Below are 22,771 nucleotides of genomic sequence, written 5' to 3' on the forward strand. Positions count from 1 at the left end.
AGAAGACATACATACTCGAAAACATACAATCTTATACATATAACACATTATTGTACCCTATACGCAAAGGTCTATTTTGATTCTGCATCAAAATTATAAAATATTATATTTTTGCCTTCACTATTCATTTTTTCTATGGATGATCACTGTCCATTTTCTCCATACTTTCTATGGAGTTCTATTTCAGAACTTCAAAATGTCATAACTTTGTCAATTATTGGACAATTTTCTTCGGGAATGTCAATTTTATATTTTTTCGACCTCTTTTTTTAATTTTTAGTCACAAAACTGATTTTACTATCGAAAAACAAAATAAGGAATGTTTTTTATAATTATATTTTTATTATTTGAAAGACGCAAATAAACAATGGCAAACAATATAGATTTATAAATAATAATGTACTGCATGTAAAGGCTATTATTGTTTGTTCAATAAAAGATTAGCATGTCGTAAATCGTAATGGGATAACAAATCATTTGAAATATATTGTTATTTTTGTCGTTAACTGTTTAGAAATCCGAGTAGGGTAGATTAGTTGATGGGACTGCTTGGCCTCTTGAAGGGAAGACGTTTCCATTTCGTTGAGCCCCAGATCCTCCCCCATTCATCCATCCACGAGCGCAGTTGTTAAAGCTTTGACCACTCGTCGGTTGCTGATAACCGTCAAATTTTTTAGAAATCGTTGAAACAGGCGATCCTTGTAAATTCTCAAAAGTTGAACAATCTTCGATCTCAGCAGATCCGAAAGGAGTGGGTGTTACATTACGCACACAATTAAAGCCAGGTTGATGTTTGTTAACGTTCAGATAACGTGGGCTCGAAACACCCGCATTTTTTTGATCAAACTCCTGGAATTTTGATAGTTTTTCGAACGCCAATGGCGATGGATTAAAATTGACCTGTGGTGCCGCCTGCATAGAGCTGGTTGGCACCTTCTGGTAACTCTGTGGAGCATACAGTTGTTGCTTAGGTGTCTGGGTCTGTGCTTGTGGCGATGAGTAAAAGCCAGACGTGGTATTTGACATGGGGAATCCACTAAACGCCTCTCCAGCCCCACTCGAATATTCCTTGGCATAATCGACCTTTGGAGCACCTTGGTAACTGTGTGAAGCCTGAGCTGGAGGTGGTGCATAACTAGCCAGAGAGATCTCCTTGGGTACATAAAGGCCTATAACAGAAGAAAATATTATTAAAATATCATAGCGATACAAAAAAAATACAAATATACTGCAACAAATAGTCGGAAGGATCAAAAAAATAACTGTATGTTTGCTATTAACAGACACAGGGGAGAGATGGACTATCTATCGGACCACGTCTAGTACAGACATACACAAATATATACTCTATAATAAAAGTCATAAAGGTAACATTTAAAGGGTTTTGTAATCATGCCTTTGATAGTAGTTGTCGATGTTGTACAGGTATCTATCTGATTTACTGCACTCTCCAATACTGGATTATTATTGGCAATTTTGGAATCATTTGCAATTAGTCGCTCTTCGCCAGATACAATTGATTTGCTCTCTTTGCATTTGTTCTCTTCGTGATCTCTTAATGATTGTTGCTCAAATGAGTAAATCAATTCACGTACATTAACTGATTCAATATTTTCTGATTCGGATTCCTGTTCTTTATTTTGTGATGTTGTTTGCTTCGTCGTTTCTGATTCACAGTCTACTCGATTTAGATTTACATTTAGGTTTCGATTAGTTGAAGTTGGCTTATGAGAATGGTAATTCACTGAGCTATTTAGACTGTCCGTGGACAAGGCTCTATGACCACAAGGCATTCCAATAGGCTTGTTCTCTAGGTCAAGACCCAGACCAAGACCGAGAGCCAATTTTTGTTGAAAGTATTCCAATTGTTGTAGTCTTTGCTGCACTTCATCATTGAAATTGAGAAGTGATTGTCTTTTAATAAATTGATTATTTGAATAGTAAGGTAAATCAGTTCCAAGTGTTGTATTCTGATGCTCCAAGATATTATTCTCATTGGGATCAATGTAATAGCAATTCATATCATCTGCATTATAGTTCTCAAATTCTTGATGATAATACTCTGAAACATTAAATGAATATGCTTATATTCATTTACTTTTCAATTTAAATATTTAATTGAGAGATATTTTCATCATTATCTTTTAATCTAAGTCAACTAAAAAATAAAAACGATTCTGACAAATCCGATCTAAATTCACTCATACTAAACTTATATATTTTTAAAATATTATTATATTAAAATATAATTTATCCGAAAATCTGCATTCTATAACTATAATAAAAATTTGAAATACTTGGCATTACTTATTTTAATAACTTTAATTTCTGTTATGAATTAAATTAACATTATTGATACCTTAATTGGACAATTAATTAAGATTGTCAATCATATTTGCTAATTTAATTTGTAATTTAGTAAATAAATTTACCTCTGGGTAACTCAACATTTCGACCTCCCCAGCCCTGTGCCACACTTGGCTTATAGGCGAGTTCTCTTTGAGGATTGCACGGCTGAATTGGTTGATTGTGGAAGCGTTTATCAAAGTTCTACGAGTGTGAATGTAATATTTAAGATTGAGGTATGCGTAATACTTTCGTCATGGCAATACTTACATTCTTATGCGGCTCCTGTGTAGCGTAGTTCATTGCCGGGATTGGTCGTGAATGGTGCGACTGAGTCGATCCTGGAAAATCGTTAACATCTTGATTGAAATGCACGGGTGACGCGACTGAGGCCATCGGCGTCGGCGTCAGCATCGGCGTTTGGTTACCATATTTCTGGTCCTGCACAAAGGCAGAACTGGCCGAGCCGGTCTGAAGAGCGGCTTCCCAGGGCGATTTAATTACCTGAACGCCCGGCTTTGAGTATTTCTCAATCAGTTGATCCTGATGTAAATTGAGTTGAACACGATGTTTACCAGCATCCGAATATGCTGGCAAAATACTCGGAGACGTCGAGGGCTTAGCCTGATATTGTTGAAAATCTGGAATACCAGATGGACTGTGAGTACCCGCATTTGTCTCGTCGACTACCCAATTTTCAGCCTTTCGACGACGTTTTGCAAAAAGCTCAGCTCCTTTAAATTCGATGTTCGATTAACGATCAACGATTGTCGTTGTTGTTGATAATAGCAGCAGATTAAAGCAGTCCAAGGGCGAAGGCGAAGGCGATAGCGTTGGCAAGCAAAGCGAGTTTTTTGTTGTCCAAGTTTGAAAAAGAAATAGCTAATTAATTAGTCTGAAACTATAATTAGGCAACTTAAAAATAAACTGTATCTACACTGATTTAAAAAATGTTCTAAAATCAAAATTTTGGTCTCAAAAAAATAATGAAGAGCTTAACATTTTTAATGAAATAATTGTTTCATATTTACAAATGTTCCTTTACTAGTTTTTTCTAATAAAGAGTGTGATTTAATCTCGCGCTTGTCTTCAAACTGGACCGACGACTTTAACCAGAGCGCCACAGGTCATATTTATACTTTTCTATCAATTTAAGAGTTTTATTATTAAAAACTGCGATTTTTTAGATAAATATTCCAAGTATGAGTAATTTTCTCTTTAAATTTGTATTTGACCTTTGCTTTTTAAAATTTATTTTTCAATTATTCTTTTATTTTAAAACAAATAAATATATCAACATTGTCATAATTCATTTTAATTTAAAACCAGTTTGTTCTTTCTTTTATCAACTGAATATTTCATTAACTGCCTGTAACGTCCAAGAATCTTTAAAAAATATAAAGATACCTTGAAAATTGTTTGACGTCTTTGTTCTACTCGATTATAAACTTATGTTTATTTCATTTACATACTCGTACAATTTAGGACTATTTACCTCGGCCCTTTTGCAGTTGCAGCGCAGTTATTAGCTCAGCACAATTGTCGGGTGATAAAAGCCCTGTTTCAATATTTATTGATTCTTTTAGTGAGTTATAGTCGCGCATTTGTCCTCGTGGATTCATAATTAGCTTTAATGGCATTTTGTCCAGCTTTGTTAGTTCCTGCTTCATATTTGCTTCCGCATTTTCTTTACATAGTGAATTAGTTTCAATTATGTCATCTTCCCCTATTCAAATAATAGCACAATTATGGATTCTATTTATTGATAAGGTAATATGCAAATAATTATGTGTGTGTTTGTGTTTTTAAAAATAATCTGTGTACCTGTGTATAGGTATTAATTATCTTTCATAGAAGAAGATGATAACTAGGCATAAAGATATTCTGCAAATTTTTGAATTTTTAACTTAAAAAAAATATAATTTATGAAACAAACTGGTTATTTTTGACGTAAGTAAGAACTAAATAAAACGTTACTATAATTTGGCAACCGCTCGGTGGAAAAGCTACTTAAAAAAACATTTTTGGTCGGAAAATTGGTAGATAAGCGACTTTGAAAATTGTATGTTATTCTTCAGATTGGCTTTAATTTTATTTTTATAGCTCCATGCAATATAATAGTCAATATTTATTCAAAAAGTTTCAGAAAATGCAAATCCTTGGCTATAAAAATGCCAAATTCAAGGTTTTCTGAATATACTTATGTATATACATATATGGACGGACTCTAATTCATTAAATTAAACAATTTATTGTTTGTACTGATTTTGAAAGATTCAATCAGCGTGGTGGAAACTGAACAGAAGTCTTTTAACTGTTATAAATGTGCAAATATTATATATGTATGTATATAGTATTGTAATAGTAGGAACCATATTTATATGACCTTTAAAATCGCACAAACGATTACGATCGATTACCTTGAGCAGAACCTTCGTGAACCCATTTGACTGATCGTTTTTTTCGATTGACATACATTGATTGACCCTTAGAAGTTTGATTGCTTATGTCACTCAATGAATGTGAGATTCGACGGGCAAGTTCAACCTGGTCCTCCACAGTGGGATGCAATGTTGGAGAATAAAATGCTGATGAGGCATATAGCTTTCCTATATTTTCAACAAAGTTGAAAGTAAATTCAATTACTTTATATATAAGTATATGTAAATTGATTAAAAAGGCGATACGTAATTGACTACCAATCCCCACCGAACAAAAATTTGTTAAATCGTAAAGCGATTTGCAATTAAATCCATGCAAATAATATAAGTATGCGAGTATATATATATATATATATGTATGTATATGTAAACCGATGAATGGATAAGCTATGATAAGAATGAGTTTACGATAAGGAACAGTCCAGCATTCGAAATGTAGAAGGCATTTTGACATTGGGTAACCGCACAAGAATTCAAAATAAAAAGCAACTATCAGATTTTCTCTAATTTACGTATCACCTTTTTTATGTTGTTTTTTTCATTTTCAATAAATTGAAACAATTACTTACGATTCTTGGGTAATATTTGGGGAGCATCTGTAGCTGGAGTAAATATTTTGCGCAAATCAACTGTCCTCGATACATTTGAAGATTCCTATTTTAATTACAATACACATATTCATATGTATTTCTCACTAATCTTTCATTTGTATTTATTTTAATGATAGATAGTATTTAGATTTGTCTTAAGTGTAATGTATAAGGTGCATAAGTAAATAGGCCTATTCTCCACGTTAGGACTACGTACATTATTCCTTTGCCACAATTTGGTGCTCAATTCGAGCAAAATTTGTCTTTTGCCCTCATCGTAGCGGTCGCTGGGCCGAAAACCCCGTTTTCTTTCAATTGTGCAATTCTTCTGTTGCCAAATTGTGGAAGATTGTGGAAGACTCTTGAAATTTTTGTTTCGTTGCATTTTAACAAATACTAATAACTAGTAAACTTTTTTTAATGAATATATCTACGCGTATATGAATAGACAAGTATATAAATTTCGGTCTAATATGCGCAAATAATAAAATCTGCTTTATTTTTGATACTAGCAGTTGTTTCAAATAAAAATGTTCCAAACAGATTCATCAACATAGGCACATACAAATTGCAAGAGTATATACCTCACACACACACAGACACACTCTCACAGACAAACATACAAATAAAATATAGAGAATATATGTACATTGGGAGCACTCTCTTTAATGCTAATTATAGAGACATTTAGAGAGAGAGACGAAACGAATCGCACATATTTATAAATAAGCAAAATGGCTGGTTAAACAAAGAACAAATTATTCAGATAGAGTATGTTTGTATATAAGCAAGTACATATGTATTTGTACTTCTACTATTTAGGTAGGTATAGAATAAATACGATATGTATCTATATATATATAAATCCGACTAATTTAAAAAGAGTCTAAGAGCTAAAAAGCTAAATTCTTTGAATTGACTTTCAACTCCAAACTAATGTTTAAATAAATATCATTAAATACTTATCATTATCATTAAATAAATGTCAGGTGTGTTCGTGCTTCACAAATCTCTAGAGATTTTCGTAAAACTGATTTTAAAAAATAACCTAACTAAATTTTAGTGTTAACGGAATGTAAAACATTGCTCTCAATTTCTTTTTAACTATCAATTAAATATTGACTATCGAAATAAAGAAATAATATTTAATTTAACTAGTTAATAATATTTTATCAACATTTTTAGTTTTGAGATTTGTGGAGCACACCCGTCTTCGAATGTATTCAATAGGTGATTAACAAGTCTTGTACAGTTTTCCTTTAATGATTTAAAAAAACGATTGTATTTCCAAAATCTTCACGTCTTATTTTTGAATTTAACTGTTACTTATATATTGTGATATATACAACATATCAAATATAATATTAATATATGATATATAGTATTATTTAATTTGTTAAAAATAAGTTTACTTACCTTGAAATTGTTAAAATCATCGTGTTGTTGATTATAAGAACTTGCATATTCATCGGATGCTTTCGGAACAAATTCATCCTTATATTGTTGGTGCTTTAGAAAATCCAATTGTTGTTGTTGTTGGATCTGCTGTGATTTCAGCTCCTGCTCCTTTAATTGATTTTCGGCAATTAATTTTTGAGCTAAAATCTGTTGCTGATGAATCTGGTTGGCCAGTTCCTTTTGTTTCTGGATCAGTGCAAGCTCCTGTTCCTTAAGCTGTGTTATTTTCTCTTGGGCTTTTATATTAATATCAATATCGGAAATGATGTTCTCGATTTGGTTATTGATATCCTTCTGCAAAAAATAGAAAGACACACATTAATAATATCATTATATTTAAATCAGTAATAAGTCGCAATACTAACATTCGTATTGTTAACTTCCTCCGCCTTAATGACTTCGGCTTGTTGAATATTTGCAGACACTGAAGGATTGGGTTCTGAAACTTTAACATCTTCAACCTGTTTAAAAATAAATAAAAATAAAAATCTTTACATATGTATGTATACAATATATGTTCCATAGCGTAATTTGGTAGGCACAATTTCTTATTAGCCATCAAGATTGATATTTTTTTTATGTTATGAATTAAAATTCATACTATAAGTTTCTGTTTAGTCATTGAGCATTTGCGTTAAGTTTTTATAATATGCGCATAATGAGTACATATGTAATAATAATAATGTTTATACTTTTTCTGTCTTTAATTTTGTCGCTGTCTCTTTTTCTTTCTCCTCCTCTTCGTCATCAACCTGCTCATCTTCAGACGGATCGTCACTCTCTTCTGACTCCTCGAGATCCTCAGCTACTGATTCTTTTTGATCAACTGTATCAGTAAGCGTTTCCTCTGGTTTCTTTTCGGTTGATATTTCATCTACTTCTGCTTTAGGACTTTCGTCAACGACAGCAATAGTTGTTGTAGTAGTGGTTTTTGTTTCTGCTTTGGCATTGTCATCATCGGTTTCATTTTTAGTAACAATCACCGTAGTTGTTGTTTTTGTTTCTGTTTTAGCATTCTCAACATCGGTGTCCTTTTTAGTAACAATCACCGTAGTTGTTGTTTTCGTCTCTGTATGTGCAGCTCCCTCGCCATCCTCTTCAACTTCATCTTCAACTTCCCCAACAAGTTCCTTTTCTTTTTCAACAGCCTCTCCATTTTTCGTTTTTTCGACTTGATTGTCAATTTTATCAACTATTTCTTGCTCACTAGTTTTTTCAACTGCTGCGGGCGGAACATTTTCTTTGGAATTTTCAGCCGATACTGAGTTGTCGGCTTCATTAATTTTAGTCTTTATATTCAAAAAAATAAGACATAAATAAGCAAAATACAAATCAAAAACATAATGTAATAAAAATGTTAATATTCTTAAAATGTAGCATTCTAATAAATGTTTATTTATGCTTTGTATTTTTTTTAAATTCTTCAGTTTCAAAATAATTGTATATATTAATTGTTTTATATGAAACGGTTACAAAACTGTTATTTCAACTTAAATAATTTCGTTTTTTGGTTTCGTTAGGTTAGAGCTTTAGATACTGCTTCCAAACGGTTAATATCGGTTAACGGTTACGGCTTCGGTTTTGGTTACACTTTTAATCCCTAATACTAAAGACAATATTAACTTAAATATAAATAAATTAAACAATGCTTCGTTCACACAATGGATGTAACGTATTTGTATTTTGGTGAACATAATTATAAGTTTTAAAATATAATAAAATAAGCCTTGTTTACAGATTACTGTGCTATAAAATGAGAATATTTTAGTCTTGCAATTAGGACTCTTAGGCTTTTAGACTTTCTTTAATTAAAAAAAATATATAAACTACCCTTTCTTAAAACTGTCTGATGATTAGAAATCATTTTGAATCTCAAATAATTTTGTATTGCATATAATCTTTTATAGAACAGTTTAGTTAAATATATTTTTAAATTAAATATTAATTGATTAACGCTAATTTATGGTTGTAAACTTACCACGGCTTCAGAATCCATTATGTTATATTTGAGAACACTACTAAAGAAAAAAAAAATTTAATTATTAATTTAATTACTGATTTAATAATACTAAAATAATTCAAATCTAATATTTTTTTTCTAATGTTAATGAACCCGATTTGTCCTAATTTGTGTACTCTGAATATTTTTCTAGTTTGAATTTTTTAGTTTTTGATTCCGTTTAGTTGTATTCTTAGTTATTGTTGCTATTGTAAATCTTACAAAAATATTTAATATACGCATGAGGTATGAATGAATGAATGTTTTGATACATCCACTAATGTTTTCATTCACACAATCAAAATTGGCACCTGTCACCTGTTGAAACCGCTTTTAATGAATATGTAATTTTATACTATATATATACATAAATGTATGTATGTACACTATTTCTAATGTGTGTGAAAACATTATATGTAAAAGAAATACCACAAATAAATATATTTTTATTTTTACGACATTTATATTATCTAATACTCATGGTAGAGTTGTTTTCAAACAAATATTTTAAAACAAATATGTATAATATTTGTACTTACCAAAGTTGAAAAAATTATTATTTTTTTATAATAAATAGACAAGTACAATGGTGTGCAATCAAACTTAAATTAACGGTCTAAACTTGTGCAAGATAACAATAAAACGAAAATGCCGTCCGGACTAGAATAATGACCTCGAATGAATAAAATATATGTATGTGAATCTACATATACTGTACTATGTATATATGTATGTGTATCCCGTTCGATTTAAAGAATATGAGTGCACATGAAAGACAGCATCCACACTGTCCACATTCTATATATTTACTATAATAATACCAAGACTCCGCACAATCACAAAATCGAATTTTATGCATATACAAACAGTCAGTCAAGTAAATATTTAGACAAGCGAAAAACTATTGATAAATGTTTAATCTATTTAAACACTTCAACCCAATGCAACTTAGTATTTCATTATTTTTCACTTGTTCTAAGAACCCCGAGCTACTATAATAAAACACAAAAATAAATATAAAAAACAATTTAGAAAAGATTATTTTTACTTAATGAAATATAAACATTTTTTTATTTATCAAAATAGTTACTTGACATACTGTAAAAAATATATATATATATACATACATGTTTGAACAACATGTATATACGATATGTTCATTTATATACAGTTTTATTTCAAAATGAAAACTCACACACAAATATGTTTGTATGCATGCATGTGTTAGTGTATATACAATATACATAAATATCTCTCTGAACAAATTTGTAAAAACAGATGAATCTCAAATTTGTTGGCAGCAAATTCAAAAACGAAAATCTATTAACAACCGATAACAATTACCTTAGCCGTTATATTACATTAATTTATAATTTAACTTTACCTATGTAAAAATTAACGACACGATTTAATTAATAGAATTATTGTCGGTAAGCCTATGCTATATTCAGAATACTGAAAACAATAACAAATAAAAAAAAAATTACATTTTATTTATTGGTTGGTCACAAATATTATCGTAATCAATAGTTGTGCAGCACTGGTCTCAATAGATATTTTGTATTAGAATATCGATATATCGATATATTATGTTGATGTACCAGCAACATCCCTAAACAGAATTGTGAAAACATAAAATGTAAGAAAAAAACACAAAAAAAACCAAAAGGGACAAAAATGGGGGCAACAATGGTTAAAAATGGAAATTTATTGGATGCCTTGCCATCACAGGTAATTGTAAACAATATTAAATGGCTTTCCAATTCAGTGCATCTAATAATTAATTTAATTGTTGTAGGGAACTCTACACGTAGTAATGCTAGGCTTGGATTCTGCTGGCAAAACAACAGCGCTTTATAGACTTAAGTTTGATCAGTATTTAAACACAGTGCCCACAATTGGATTCAATTGTGAAAAGGTATGCTATCTGAAAATTGAAATGGAGTAATATTCACTAGACTCCATTTATAGGTGCAAGGTACATTAGGAAAGGCAAAGGGTGTTCACTTTCTCGTTTGGGACGTGGGCGGACAAGAGAAACTACGTCCGCTGTGGCGAAGTTACACTCGGTACGTAAGCAGCTGTTTCCACACGTTTATACGACAGCTAACATCGCAGTCGCTTTAATTATATTCAAGATGATTTATTCCGTGTATACCCATTCTCTTAATTGTTTCCCATGTAAATTTTTGAAAAACTTTGGACTCTCATAACTTTGTCAAATCTCTACCAATTTTAATAAGTAATGTTTTTTTAGACAGTATTTGACTTCTTAATTAATGCTGCATTTGAATTATTTTTAATTAATTGCTATTTAATATTGTCCTTAAATTATCCATTTTCTTAGTATCTTTCCTTGTAAATTTTTTGACAACTTTGAATGCTCATAACTTTTTCGAATCTAAACCAATTCTAATAAGAAATATCTAAAACAGTACTTCTAAATGACTTCTAAATTAACTCTGTATTTAAATTATTTTTAAATTTGGGATATTAAAAATTTTTCAAAAATTTCCCGTTTTTTTAATGTTTTAATATATTTTTCAATTGCTTATTATTTTCTCTAAGTGTATTTTAACGTGCTATTTCTTAATTATAAATAATTAGGGGCATACAAATGCCGCATCAGTAATAGTATTTATTCAATCTTAACTTTCGTAAATTTTTTAGATGTACAGATGGAATTTTATTCGTTGTCGATTCCGTTGACACTGAACGTATGGAAGAAGCCAAAATGGAGTTAATGCGTACAGCCAGATGTCCAGATAATCAGGGTGTGCCCGTTCTTATTTTAGCCAATAAGCAAGATCTACCAAACGCATGCTGTCCCAAGGAACTTGAGAAGCTTTTAGGACTCCACGAGCTACAAAACCCAATATCATCGAATATCTCAACTTCCAGCTTCACCTCATCAACGGGAAACATTGTCGGTCATAGCAGTAGTACTACAGTCGGGCACAGTAACAGCGATAATAGCACATGTTCAGCGAAACAATTAAAATCACCACAAAATGCCCACGAGGAATCTAGAAATAAGGCTCCAAGTTTGCCAGTCTCAACATCACCAGCAACAATGCACAGCTCTCAATTTACATTAAACCACAACCCCTACAAATTGAATCCTTCCACATCAATGCATCTGAAAGGCTGGTATATACAGCCCGCATGTGCTATAACTGGTGAGGGTCTTCAGGAAGGATTGGATGCTCTATACGATATGATCTTGAAACGTCGTAAAATGAATAAGTCACACAAAAAAAATAAACGGTAATATTGTCTTTTAACACAAAAATTTAGAAATTAAAGTCTGCTTAGCACAATTAACAAAAATGTACATGCACTACAAATAAATATCGCCTATGTACAAATGTACGCAATTAATTAAGATTTCACGATTAGGAAATCATTTACATTTCAGCAAGCAAATTTAATACGATTCAAGACCATTTCAATGAGAAAAGGTTTTCTTTAGAAATTAATAAAAGATCGTAGTTAAGTTTACTTTGGCTCAAATATTTTATTATATTTTTGAAATTCTGGATACAAAAATAATTTCATTTTAGAAAATGCATATGTGTAAGTACTTATGAATAAATACTTACTTACTTTGCTTATACGGAGACCACTTTTGCAAATTGAAGAAGTTATGAAAAGCTCCATATAAACGTAGTAACTGATGTACACAACTTATTTTAAAAATCGATATCGATATTTTAAAGCAATACCGATATTTGATATTAACATCGATGTGCCCTTGCGATATCGATATCAATATTCCCCTATCGACTTACATTACTAGCGCGCTCAAATCTAGATTTGAATATCATTTAAATCTTCATTTTCAGTTAAAGTAATTGTAATGAACGCCCAAATTTGGTAGAGTTACATTAGTCGGAACGTATGTCGAACCCGGAGCGCACTTTAGGCAATCGCGCTTCAATGCCGGCTTTTGCTTTGACTTGGACCCTTGGCAGTGCATTGCGAAGCGCAGTTCCTCGGCCATTTCGGAGCACAGGGATTGATTGTCGGTATGTAGGTTTTTCTTCGAATTCCAACAAAATTCAAAAATGGCAACAACTACGGCAAGCGCAAGGCCACAAAGGAGTACAACAAATACACCACCTGAAACAAACATGCCATAATTAATAATTAAATTTCAATTCTTATTCAAAAGATATATGCAATCCGTACCAATATTTTCAACACCTAGAGCATTAGCTTTAGATTCCTTGCTTTTATCGTCTCTGTTGCACACATCTCCGGTATTTTTCCACCATTTGTCGTAGAGTATCTGAATAATGCCCTTCTCTTGCAGCTCTAAAATCGCTAAAGAGATTTTATCCCTCCATGGTGATCCTTTTGGTGTTGCAATACCATAACCTTTAGAGTCTAGCAATCCTCCGATTTGTGTTAGATTACAGTCGCGCTGTACGGCGTAATCTAACATTGTGGATTCCATAAGGAATGCATAGTTGCCTTCCATAACGCGCTTTATTCCATCCTCATAAGTTTTTACAAATACAGATGATTTTCTGTTTTCCATATATCGCCACATTTTTTGATATATACCAATTTTTGAATCCTATAAAATGTTAAAGCTAGATTTAAAATTGAAAACTTATGTTAACAATAATTTACGCGAAAAAATGTCATTGTTGATCCTCCTTCGAGAGTTCCGTATGATATTTCAGTTTGATCCGCCAAATCTGATGCGCTTTCTATAGGTGTTATCATGCGCTCCACTGTCAAAAAGGCAGCCAAGTTGGCAGTATAGGAAGATATTATAATTAAACAAAAGAAAAACCAGCAACCGCCAACAATTCGTGTAGATGTAGCCTGCAAGTGGAAAACACTCGAAATTAACAATCCTTATCATCACGAAAATATATAATTACAACTTATTTATAATTAAAAATAATTTCTTATATATTACCCTTGGATATAAATCTGCCCCTTGTTGCATAAGAGCGCCAATTGCAAACCAAAAGCTATTTTTTAAGGTAAAATCATTTTGGACGCTAACTAACTCCAAAGTATCTTCGGATTCATTTCCATCATTGGCATTATCTTTATTAATATTGTTATAGTCGTCATTAAGATTTGTAGCAGATTCATCTAAACCATCAGCATCAACATCATTATCATTATCGTTATTATATGGAATGAAATCGCGATTGTTATCTCGCAAACTTAAATGCTCCAATTGATCTTGAATATAGTTAGCTTTTCGAATTTTATTCAACATATGATCACATGCCATGGAACAGGCAGGTTTTGAGTGAACCCATTCGACTGGTGATAATCGTGCTACTATCCAAATACATATCGAAACAAGAATGTAGCCAAATGCTATATAGAACCAGATTTCAATGGCAAGTGGATTCATAAAAGAGAAAAACTTCGTTTGGGCTCGATCTGATATCTGAAATTCAATACAACTCAATGTTTTATATTTTTTTTTTTACAGTATATTCTATCTTAAAGCTAGACACATTTTTAAAAATACATAATAATTATAAGACTTACATACCTTTGGATTAAGGCCAGATCCTTGTCGTAGAAATGTACCCGTTATAAACCAAAAACTGTTTGATATTGAAAACTGATTTTCAACGATATCAGTTTCCTTATAACATGGATGTGGGTTTTTCCATTCATACGGTGAAAATCGAGCCATCACAAACAAGGCGAAGGATACTAAGATATAAGCAGCTAGCACATAAAGCCATATCTCGATTGCCAATGGGTTCATAAAGGAAAACAGTCGGGTCGGTTGACTTGTCGGCACCTAAACGATTTAGCAATATCAAATGGAATGCAAAGTTTATCTGAGCTTTATTTGGAAATAACCGACAGCCACTTTAAACAAAAAATAAGCATAGACTTTTAAGTTTCTAAAAGCAATCAAACAAATGGTTTTTTATTCTGAACAAAATTAAATATTAAATTATGATTGTTATTTCAAAATAAATAGTATTACTCTTATTTTGAATTTTTTACTATAAAATTTTAAAAATTAAAGATATTTCTCAGTTTTTATCTATATAAAAATGGTACCTTGAAAAGAATGCCAATTCCCAGGTTCATAAATGGTTTAGTAAAGTCAATAACACTTTCCCGAGCATAGTTAATTGTCATAGAAGCGACAGCCAAATCAGCTCGCTGAAATAGGTATATTACATATATTGTCTCAGCTATGTTGTGTTAAAATTTCAGCCTTCTACGTCTTATGGTTTTAGCTGTGCAGTGAGTAAGTGAAGATAGAAGATGTACTTACCCTTTCCATTAACTCTTGCACGATTCCATTCCAGGAATTCGTTTCCGGTATATACACGCCGTACATGTTATCGGGGACTAACTCAATTTTATATTGGAAGCCAACTTGTTGCGCTATTGCCTTTAGTAGATCTATGCAAAAGCCTTCAAATCTAGCATTTCCAGTTAGATTTGCATCCTCCTTAACCATAACATATGGACGCTCCTGGTTATAGATAATGTGGTACAAATTATTCCAAATAAAAATAGAATTAATTTCACAAACCTCTCGGGTCATTACTACTAATGTAATGTTCGCAATATTCGAGTCGTAAAATGCAGTTGGATCCGAAATGTTTACACCCACATCCGGTTGCCAAAAGCCGACCTTTTGTATTATTTCTTGTTTTAGTTTTAGAATGTCAATCTTAAATTTATTTCGTCGACCCTCCATAAAATTAACTTTTCCGGTCAGGCCATCAAGTGCAGCCTGCAAAAATTTAGATTTCAAGATACAGAGATATATAAAAATGTACCATTTTCACATACCGAGTTTATATAATTATATAGTGAAAGTCCGTCACTCCAGGTCTTGTCTGAGTTACAGGAAAGGTTTTTAAACGTTAATGTGTGACTGTTATCTAAATGTTTAAGACCATATGCGAAGGCGTACACTGAATCGAACATTAGAGCAGACTCCGTCTAAAATCATATTAAATTATACTAATAATTTAAAAGGAGGTATATCATTTGTTTTACCTGTATATATGGCATTCCATTGATCATATCCAATCCGCTATGCTGCAATTTTTGCATTTGATCGATAACCTCCTGATAACGTTTGCTTCCAACATCAACTAAGCGGAATGCTGTAATATTAACGCTGTTGTATCTGAAATCCTCAAGGTCAAATGTCTCCAGATCCTTAATGAAATTTGTTATTATAGCGTAATCATTATAATTTAATGCAGATACTTACAAATGTCGTAAACATATAATGATATCTATGATCGTTCATTTGCAGCTGTAAAATCTAAAAAAAATAAAATAAATATATGTTATAAATTCTAAGTTCTAAATTTAAAGTTAATAAAAAATAAATATATCTAGGGTCAAATAAAAAATAAAATAAAATGATGCATGCTTATTAAATGTATCTTAAAATAAATGTAATTATATAGATATCATTCGTACGGATCGAAAAAAAGTTTTTATATTAGTTGGATTTGTATCAACTATTATTTTGTAAATTTCCTTTTGGCGAATTGCACGTAAAACTTGACGATAGGTCTCCGGATTTGCTTGCCTTATATACATTTCGGTTCTCATCTCTGCAGAGGAATGAATAAGATCCTGTTGCTTAAAGAGTCCTTAAATAAATTGTGTAAATCAGAAATCAGTATGCACACTAATCAGATATAAATATGTATTTATTAACTAAACCTACCATAAGCCTCTTCGTAAATAATTGCAACTTTTGTCCAGTTCAAGTACATCATTAAATCACGATAAGCCAAATTCATAATGTTCTGGGACGGATACAAATTGATAGAAAACTCTTTGACATTCATTTCCAAATCAATGCGAACTTCAATATGTGGTATATCAAAGGCTTCGCAAATGGATTGCACATGGGCGGCAAGTAATGGATCTGTTGGTCCAAATATTGCCTGAACTCCGGCCTCCAATTGTCGGCAGACTTTCTTCGTGGTCCGAAACGAATCATCCCGAGGCACATGCTCAATATCATAGACAAGTTGTGTATTGGGCAGAAGAGTTTTTTCCTTATTGATGCGATAGATCGCATATTTAAATGCCGATTCAATGCTACCTTCGCGTTCATCTTCAGTAAATATAGCTCCTAAGTCATATAAGAAAAAAAAATTTTTTATTTTGATTTTCAATTTAAACAAAAACTTTTAATTTCTTCTTTGTAAATTTTTGGACCACTTTTAATTCTCATAACTTTCTCAAATCTAAATCAATTTTAATAAGCAATGATTTTTTGAACAGCATTTTACTTCTATATTAATGCTGCATTTAAATTCTTTTTAATTATGGATTATTTAAAATTTTCATAAAATTACCCATTTTCTTAATTGTTTCCCTAGTATATTATTTGACAACTTTGTATTGTCATAACTTTGTCAAATCTTAACCAATTTTAATAAGTAATGTTTATTTGAACAGTATTTGACTTCAATATTAATGCTGCATTTAAACTATTTTTAATTAAGGATTTAAGGATTTTTATTTAAATATTTAAAATATTCAATTTTTCTAATGTTTTCCATTGTAAATTTTTTGACAACTTTGAACTCAAATAACTTAGTCAAATCTCAACCAATTTTAATAAGTAATGTATTTTTAAACAGAATTTGACCTCGAAATTATTGCTGCACTTAAAATATTTTTAACTATGGATTATTTAAAATTTTTAAAAAATTAACCATTTTCTTAATATTTCCATTGTACATTTTTGACATTTTTGTCTTCTCATAACTTTGTCAAATCTTAACCAATTTTAATAAATAATGTCTTTTTAAACAGTATTTGACTTCTAAATTAATGCAGAACTAAATTTTTTTTTTCATTAAGGTCTATTTAAATTTTTGTAAATTTCCCATTTTTCAAATGTTTTTCCTTGTAAATTAAATTTGAAAAATGGTTTAGCTGTTAGCTAATAATTTAGTTTTTGAATTTTGAAAACATAACAATAATTTTATTAACTTAATTTGATTTTCTATAAGAAACTCTTTTAAGTTTTTGTGTTTTGTTTTAAAAATAGTTCAGCTATTGCATCGTTTAATTGAAATAAACTTACCAACTCGAATAACTGGAGGCAGCGCATTGGCAACTAAAACCGTTGATAATAGAACAATATTTATTATATAAAATATTCCGTACGATGCATTAAAGGCTATTAATTGCTTTTTCGCAAAGTTGGATCGTTTGTTTTGCAGTTGCTCGCAGTACAATTCGCAGGAATTCTCGGCATTGTCTAAACATTTACTAATATATTGATGTGAAATCATTTTAACAATTTTTTTGCAGTGTTTTCTTGCTCTTAAATTACTCATCCAAGCCAATAAAATTATGGGTTTTTATCTTTTTTTACATGCACTCATATTGACTGCTTATTGCTATTAATTTATTTAATAATTTTTAAAACTTGTATTAGTTATCTGTTTGGGTAATCGACCGATTTATCAATATTATGATATTTATTAATTTATGTATTTATGTATTTAATAATCCGTAAATTTTTCTATGCAGCCACAAAACTGTAAATTGTCTCACATATTTTATTAACAGAGCTTTTAATTTGGCTTAAAGCTTTAAGCTTTCATTTGCATTTCATTTCAAGCGCATGCGCTTAAAATGCAATTGCAAAGCTTAAATAACGGTACAACAAATTGTTAAATTGTATAAACAATATTTTAGTACTTGCATGTATTTCTATATTTCTGCAGATAACACACAATCATTTGTAATTTGTAAAATATATATTGCTTATTTTTATTATAAAATTTAATTTCAACTGTAACTTAAATTTTAAAATTAATTATAATAAAATAAAAAGATTTCCATTTTTGTCAACTCATAAAATAAAAGTAACTTTTAATATTCATTCGTCAAATAAAAACTAACTCTTATTTTCAGTTAACAATTACCATTCTGAATTAAATACTTTGTGAGCTAGTGTAATTAGTCATACTTTTACACACGCACATACATTCATCAATATCAATACGTGTAAATAATAACTAGTATAAACGGATTGAAAAAAATTAAGTTAGATAAACAACTAAGTGCTCGACTACGAGATACCCTCAGTCAAGTTCTTAGATAAACCTTTCTCACCACTTTCTTAAAAAAATTTACAAAATGTTTGCTTGGAAAAAAATTTAAAAAAAACTACAATCCTTTTTTTATAAAGTGTTAAAAAATTTTTAAAAATACATATTTATTTACAATTCAAAAATCAAGGAAAAATTTAAACAGTTAAGAAAGTAATATACGTATGCCTGTTGCATATGTTGCCTTTAACCATAATATCCATAGTAATTTTTTACAGGGTATACAAATGGGAACACAGTAGGTTATTGGTTCAAGTTCAAGCCACCAACACAGTGTGAAATGTCCCTTTTCAGTTGTCAGTCAAATCAATTAAAGAATTCACCTAAATAAAATGCATTTATTTTAGTTTTTTTCAGATGCATCAGGAAAATGGGTGAAAACGTTAAAGTTATTGTACGATGTCGACCCATGAATCAAAAGGAAATAGCCAAAAAGTGTGATGTATGTTATGTGCATAAAATAATTTATAACAAAATCAAAAATCAATAATTATTTTTTGTAGAACATTGTTGAAACTGGTGATTACGTTGTTTCTGTGCTAAATCCCTTGGCTCGAAATGCACCGAGAAAATTGTTTAGATTTGATAGCGTTTACGATGGCATCTCAAAGACCGAGACGATCTACAATGATATGTGTTATTCCTTGGTGGAGAGCACACTGGAGGGATATAATGGGACAATATTTGCCTATGGTCAGACAGGCTGCGGCAAAACGCACACAATGCAGGTAAAAAGTAGTAATACACAAAATATAAGAAGTCAAATACTGTTTAAAAAGACGTTACTTATTAAAATGGGTTGAGATTTGAGAAAGTTATGAGAGTTAAAAGTTGTCCATACATTTACAAGGGAAAATTAAGGAAATGGGAAATTAGGAAAATTAAATAACCCATGATTAAAAATAAATTAAATCCAGCATTAATTAAATTATTTAACTTAAATATGTTCACGTAGTCTTTGGTTTTACTATATTCATACTAACTTTGAAATTTAAGCATCTATTTACTTAACATTTGACTATATACTCGTTCCTATAAAAAGGGCGATGGTTCTTTTGCAGATGCATCTAACAATAACAAGGGCATTATTCAGAGGTGCTTTGACCATATATTTGAGACAATCTCGATAGCCAGCAGTGTCAGGTACTTGGCCTTGGTGAGCTACTTGGAAATTTACAATGAGAATATAAGAGACCTCTTGAATATATCTGAGTCCATAACAAACCATCAACTAAAGGATGTACCTGGTGTTGGAGTCACAGTTCCATCGTTAACTACCCAACCAGTTATAAATGCCCAGGAATGCTATAGCTGGTTGAATTTGGGAAATACGAATCGTATCACAGCAGCCACGTTAATGAATGAAAAAAGCTCACGATCGCATACAATATTTACAATAAGCTTGGAACAAATTCAAGGCGGGTCGGGATCTGGATCAGGAACACCTTCGGATTTGAATAATACAGCATCGGTGCCATTAATAGGCGGCATACGTAGGGGCAAATTGAACCTGGTCGACTTGGCTGGCTCCGAAAGACAGTCCAAAACTGGAACTTTTGGTGAAAGACTTAAAGAAGCCGCAAAGATCAACTTATCACTATCAGCTTTGGGTAATGTTATATCAGCTCTGGTTGATGGTAAAACAAAACATGTGCCTTACAGGGACTCAAAGCTAACGCGATTGCTTCAGGTACGTAATACTCTTGGTGTTATATAAAAGGATTCCCAATGTCGAAAAATATTACTCAGAGTACGAAAATTGTTAAATGAAAATTGGGAAAACAAACATAAGAATTTTGGTATTTGGATATAAAAACTAGTCGGAAAGGCTATAGTCGAGATCCCGACAATAGAATACCCGTTACTTATTTCAATATATATAAATATACTTTGGGTGCGTGTGTTGCCTTAATTATTAATAAGTTTGTTTAGCTATTATTGCCGTTCTACTTGTCCGATCTTGCTGCGATTAAGTAGGATAGTAGATAATATTAATAGATAACGTATATTACCATGAAAACCGAATAATTGTAAAAGTAACGTGTTTAATTATCTTTAATTGTTTAAGTAACGGGTATAATTAGCAATAAAATATGGTAAAGAAAATCAGGAAAATTGTTACTGGGAAATTTCCAAAAATTTTACTCTTCGTTTTATCATTGTTTTTGTAATTTCTTAATAATATTCGGATTTCGTATAATTAACCATATAAAAGATAGAAATTATTTTTTGATTTTGGCCTATCTATAGGATTCCTTAGGAGGCAATACAAAAACAATCATGATATCGTGCATCTCACCAGCTGATATTAACTACGATGAAACATTGTCTACATTACGATATGCGAGTCGAGCCAAAAATATATCAAATATACCAAAAATCAATGAAGACCCAAAGGATGCCCAGCTGCGTCAATATCAGGATGAAATACTTATGTTGCGAAAAATGCTGGATGAGAGTCATCAAAACGAGAGTGTTATTCTGCACAAATTTACTGAAGACAATGATAAGCAACGGAAATTATGGCTGGAGGAGGAAAAAGCCAAGATGAGACAACGGATGATAAAAGAAATTAACAATAAAGAGACACAAGGAGACAAAAAGACGGATCATAAAGACAGTATTTATATTAAAGCTTCGAACGAGTCAAGATCTGATCAGGATAATATTCAATTAAACGCTCGTAAACGTATTGATCTAATAAAACAAACTCTGATCGGTGGGGAAAGAGCTAACGACTTGCAATTGAGGGAACGTCATAGACTCCGAAAATTGGAAGCCCAACAACATTTGAGTGCGATTGCCCGAGCATTAAGTCGAGTTGAAAGTGAGGATCGTGATCTATTACAGGATCATTATGCCAATATACAGCAGGAGATAGGCATCAAAAATGAACGAATTAAGATGTTTAATCAAAAGGTGAAGATGCTCGAAAGAGAGATTGATGATCTGAACTCGGAATTTCAATTAGATCGAGACGATTATCTAGATGAAATTCGACAGCTTGGACGACATTTAAAGTTCTATCAACTGCTCCTAAGCAAAGCGCGTCCAATACTTCGTAAAAATGGTAGAAATTGGTAATATTCATCTAAATTTCCCAACTTAGTTTAATTTGTAAAATTATTTGAGTCTTTAAACTTCAGGAATCCAGAAGAAATTTTGGAGAACTCTTTTTGGAATGACGACTCAAAGACATGGAAATTACCGAGCGCAATAGAAAACACTGTGAAATTACCTCCCGCCAATCTAAGATCGGCTTTTCAAAAAACACTTAGCATTGAGAACAAAGACTCGGAAGATAAAGAGATAAGTTCAACAGACACGGATGATAATGATGTACTTTTTATATTTAATTTCAACTAGATATGTTCGATAGCTTAATCTAATTTTAATTGCAGCTGAATCGTAATGAATCGCCTGAAATGTATAAAGTCAATATACTTAAGAATTACTTTCGCCCAAATCGCAAGAACAGCGATCAAAAGAAGAGATCCCAAGTTTATATTCGTGGTAGGTAAATGTTAAAATAATAATTTATTGTAGTTAAATGCATTAATTCCATGTTTGTAGATTTTATGTTACGTAAAAATACTCCGTTGACCATTAATGAGTTACAACCGACGACGCTTAATAGAAATGCAACAATTAACTATGATTTTGGAAGAGTTGAGAATCCATTGGACAAATCTTGGATTAATGCTACACCTAAAGAAATACATAATTCGAGTCGCAACAATGGTACTTTAAAGTTGAGCACAATTAATGGTTTATAATAAATGATAAAAACAGACTTTCAGATACCCTAAACTATATTAAATA

The 22,771-nt window shown here is 31.3% G+C and overlaps 4 protein-coding genes across 7 annotated transcripts; 2 read left to right on the forward strand and 2 right to left on the reverse strand.

The window, feature by feature from the left end:
- Positions 1–380: 380 nt before the first annotated feature.
- LOC117791050 lies at positions 381–9,654 on the reverse strand. 4 transcript variants are annotated; one of them, XM_034630721.1, is made up of 12 exons: positions 9,374–9,391; positions 8,814–8,853; positions 7,528–8,124; positions 7,201–7,296; positions 6,794–7,129; positions 5,357–5,441; positions 4,767–4,955; positions 3,842–4,072; positions 2,617–3,080; positions 2,433–2,550; positions 1,397–2,062; positions 381–1,169 (listed from the first exon to the last, which is right to left on the reverse strand). In XM_034630721.1, the coding sequence occupies exons 2-12, from the start codon at positions 8,829–8,831 to the stop codon at positions 511–513; spliced, it is 3,459 nt and encodes a 1,152-aa protein (XP_034486612.1). In that variant the 5' UTR covers positions 8,832–8,853; positions 9,374–9,391; the 3' UTR covers positions 381–510. The 4 variants fall into 4 exon arrangements, with proteins under 4 accessions (XP_034486612.1, XP_034486690.1, XP_034486768.1 ...); XM_034630799.1 differs by lacking the exon at positions 7,528–8,124 and having other exon boundaries at positions 8,814–8,855; positions 9,374–9,654; XM_034630877.1 differs by lacking the exon at positions 1,397–2,062 and having other exon boundaries at positions 8,814–8,855; positions 9,374–9,651.
- A 748-nt stretch (positions 9,655–10,402) lies between these two features.
- On the forward strand, positions 10,403–12,215 carry LOC117791408 (ADP-ribosylation factor-like protein 4C). The gene is made up of 4 exons (XM_034631188.1): positions 10,403–10,565; positions 10,633–10,752; positions 10,806–10,903; positions 11,505–12,215. The coding sequence occupies exons 1-4, from the start codon at positions 10,512–10,514 to the stop codon at positions 12,103–12,105; spliced, it is 873 nt and encodes a 290-aa protein (XP_034487079.1). The 5' UTR covers positions 10,403–10,511; the 3' UTR covers positions 12,106–12,215.
- A 111-nt stretch (positions 12,216–12,326) lies between these two features.
- LOC117791316 (glutamate receptor ionotropic, kainate 2) lies at positions 12,327–18,367 on the reverse strand. Its single transcript, XM_034631072.1, has 13 exons — positions 17,914–18,367; positions 16,537–16,950; positions 16,284–16,459; positions 16,069–16,122; positions 15,849–16,013; positions 15,639–15,791; positions 15,376–15,579; positions 15,112–15,315; positions 14,892–14,996; positions 14,365–14,622; positions 13,473–13,670; positions 13,026–13,416; positions 12,327–12,956 (listed from the first exon to the last, which is right to left on the reverse strand). Exons 1-13 carry the CDS (start codon positions 18,167–18,169, stop codon positions 12,676–12,678), a joined length of 2,859 nt encoding a protein of 952 aa, XP_034486963.1. The 5' UTR covers positions 18,170–18,367; the 3' UTR covers positions 12,327–12,675.
- A 946-nt stretch (positions 18,368–19,313) lies between these two features.
- On the forward strand, positions 19,314–22,752 carry LOC117786308 (osmotic avoidance abnormal protein 3). The gene is made up of 7 exons (XM_034624534.1): positions 19,314–19,391; positions 19,453–19,677; positions 19,992–20,639; positions 21,200–22,029; positions 22,096–22,288; positions 22,351–22,462; positions 22,523–22,752. Exons 1-7 carry the CDS (start codon positions 19,320–19,322, stop codon positions 22,723–22,725), a joined length of 2,283 nt encoding a protein of 760 aa, XP_034480425.1. The 5' UTR covers positions 19,314–19,319; the 3' UTR covers positions 22,726–22,752.
- The last annotated feature ends 19 nt before the right edge of the window (positions 22,753–22,771 follow it).

Source organism: Drosophila innubila, chromosome 4 (genome assembly GCF_004354385.1).
Source record: "Drosophila innubila isolate TH190305 chromosome 4, UK_Dinn_1.0, whole genome shotgun sequence".
In the NCBI taxonomy this organism is placed as follows: domain Eukaryota; kingdom Metazoa; phylum Arthropoda; class Insecta; order Diptera; family Drosophilidae; genus Drosophila; species Drosophila innubila.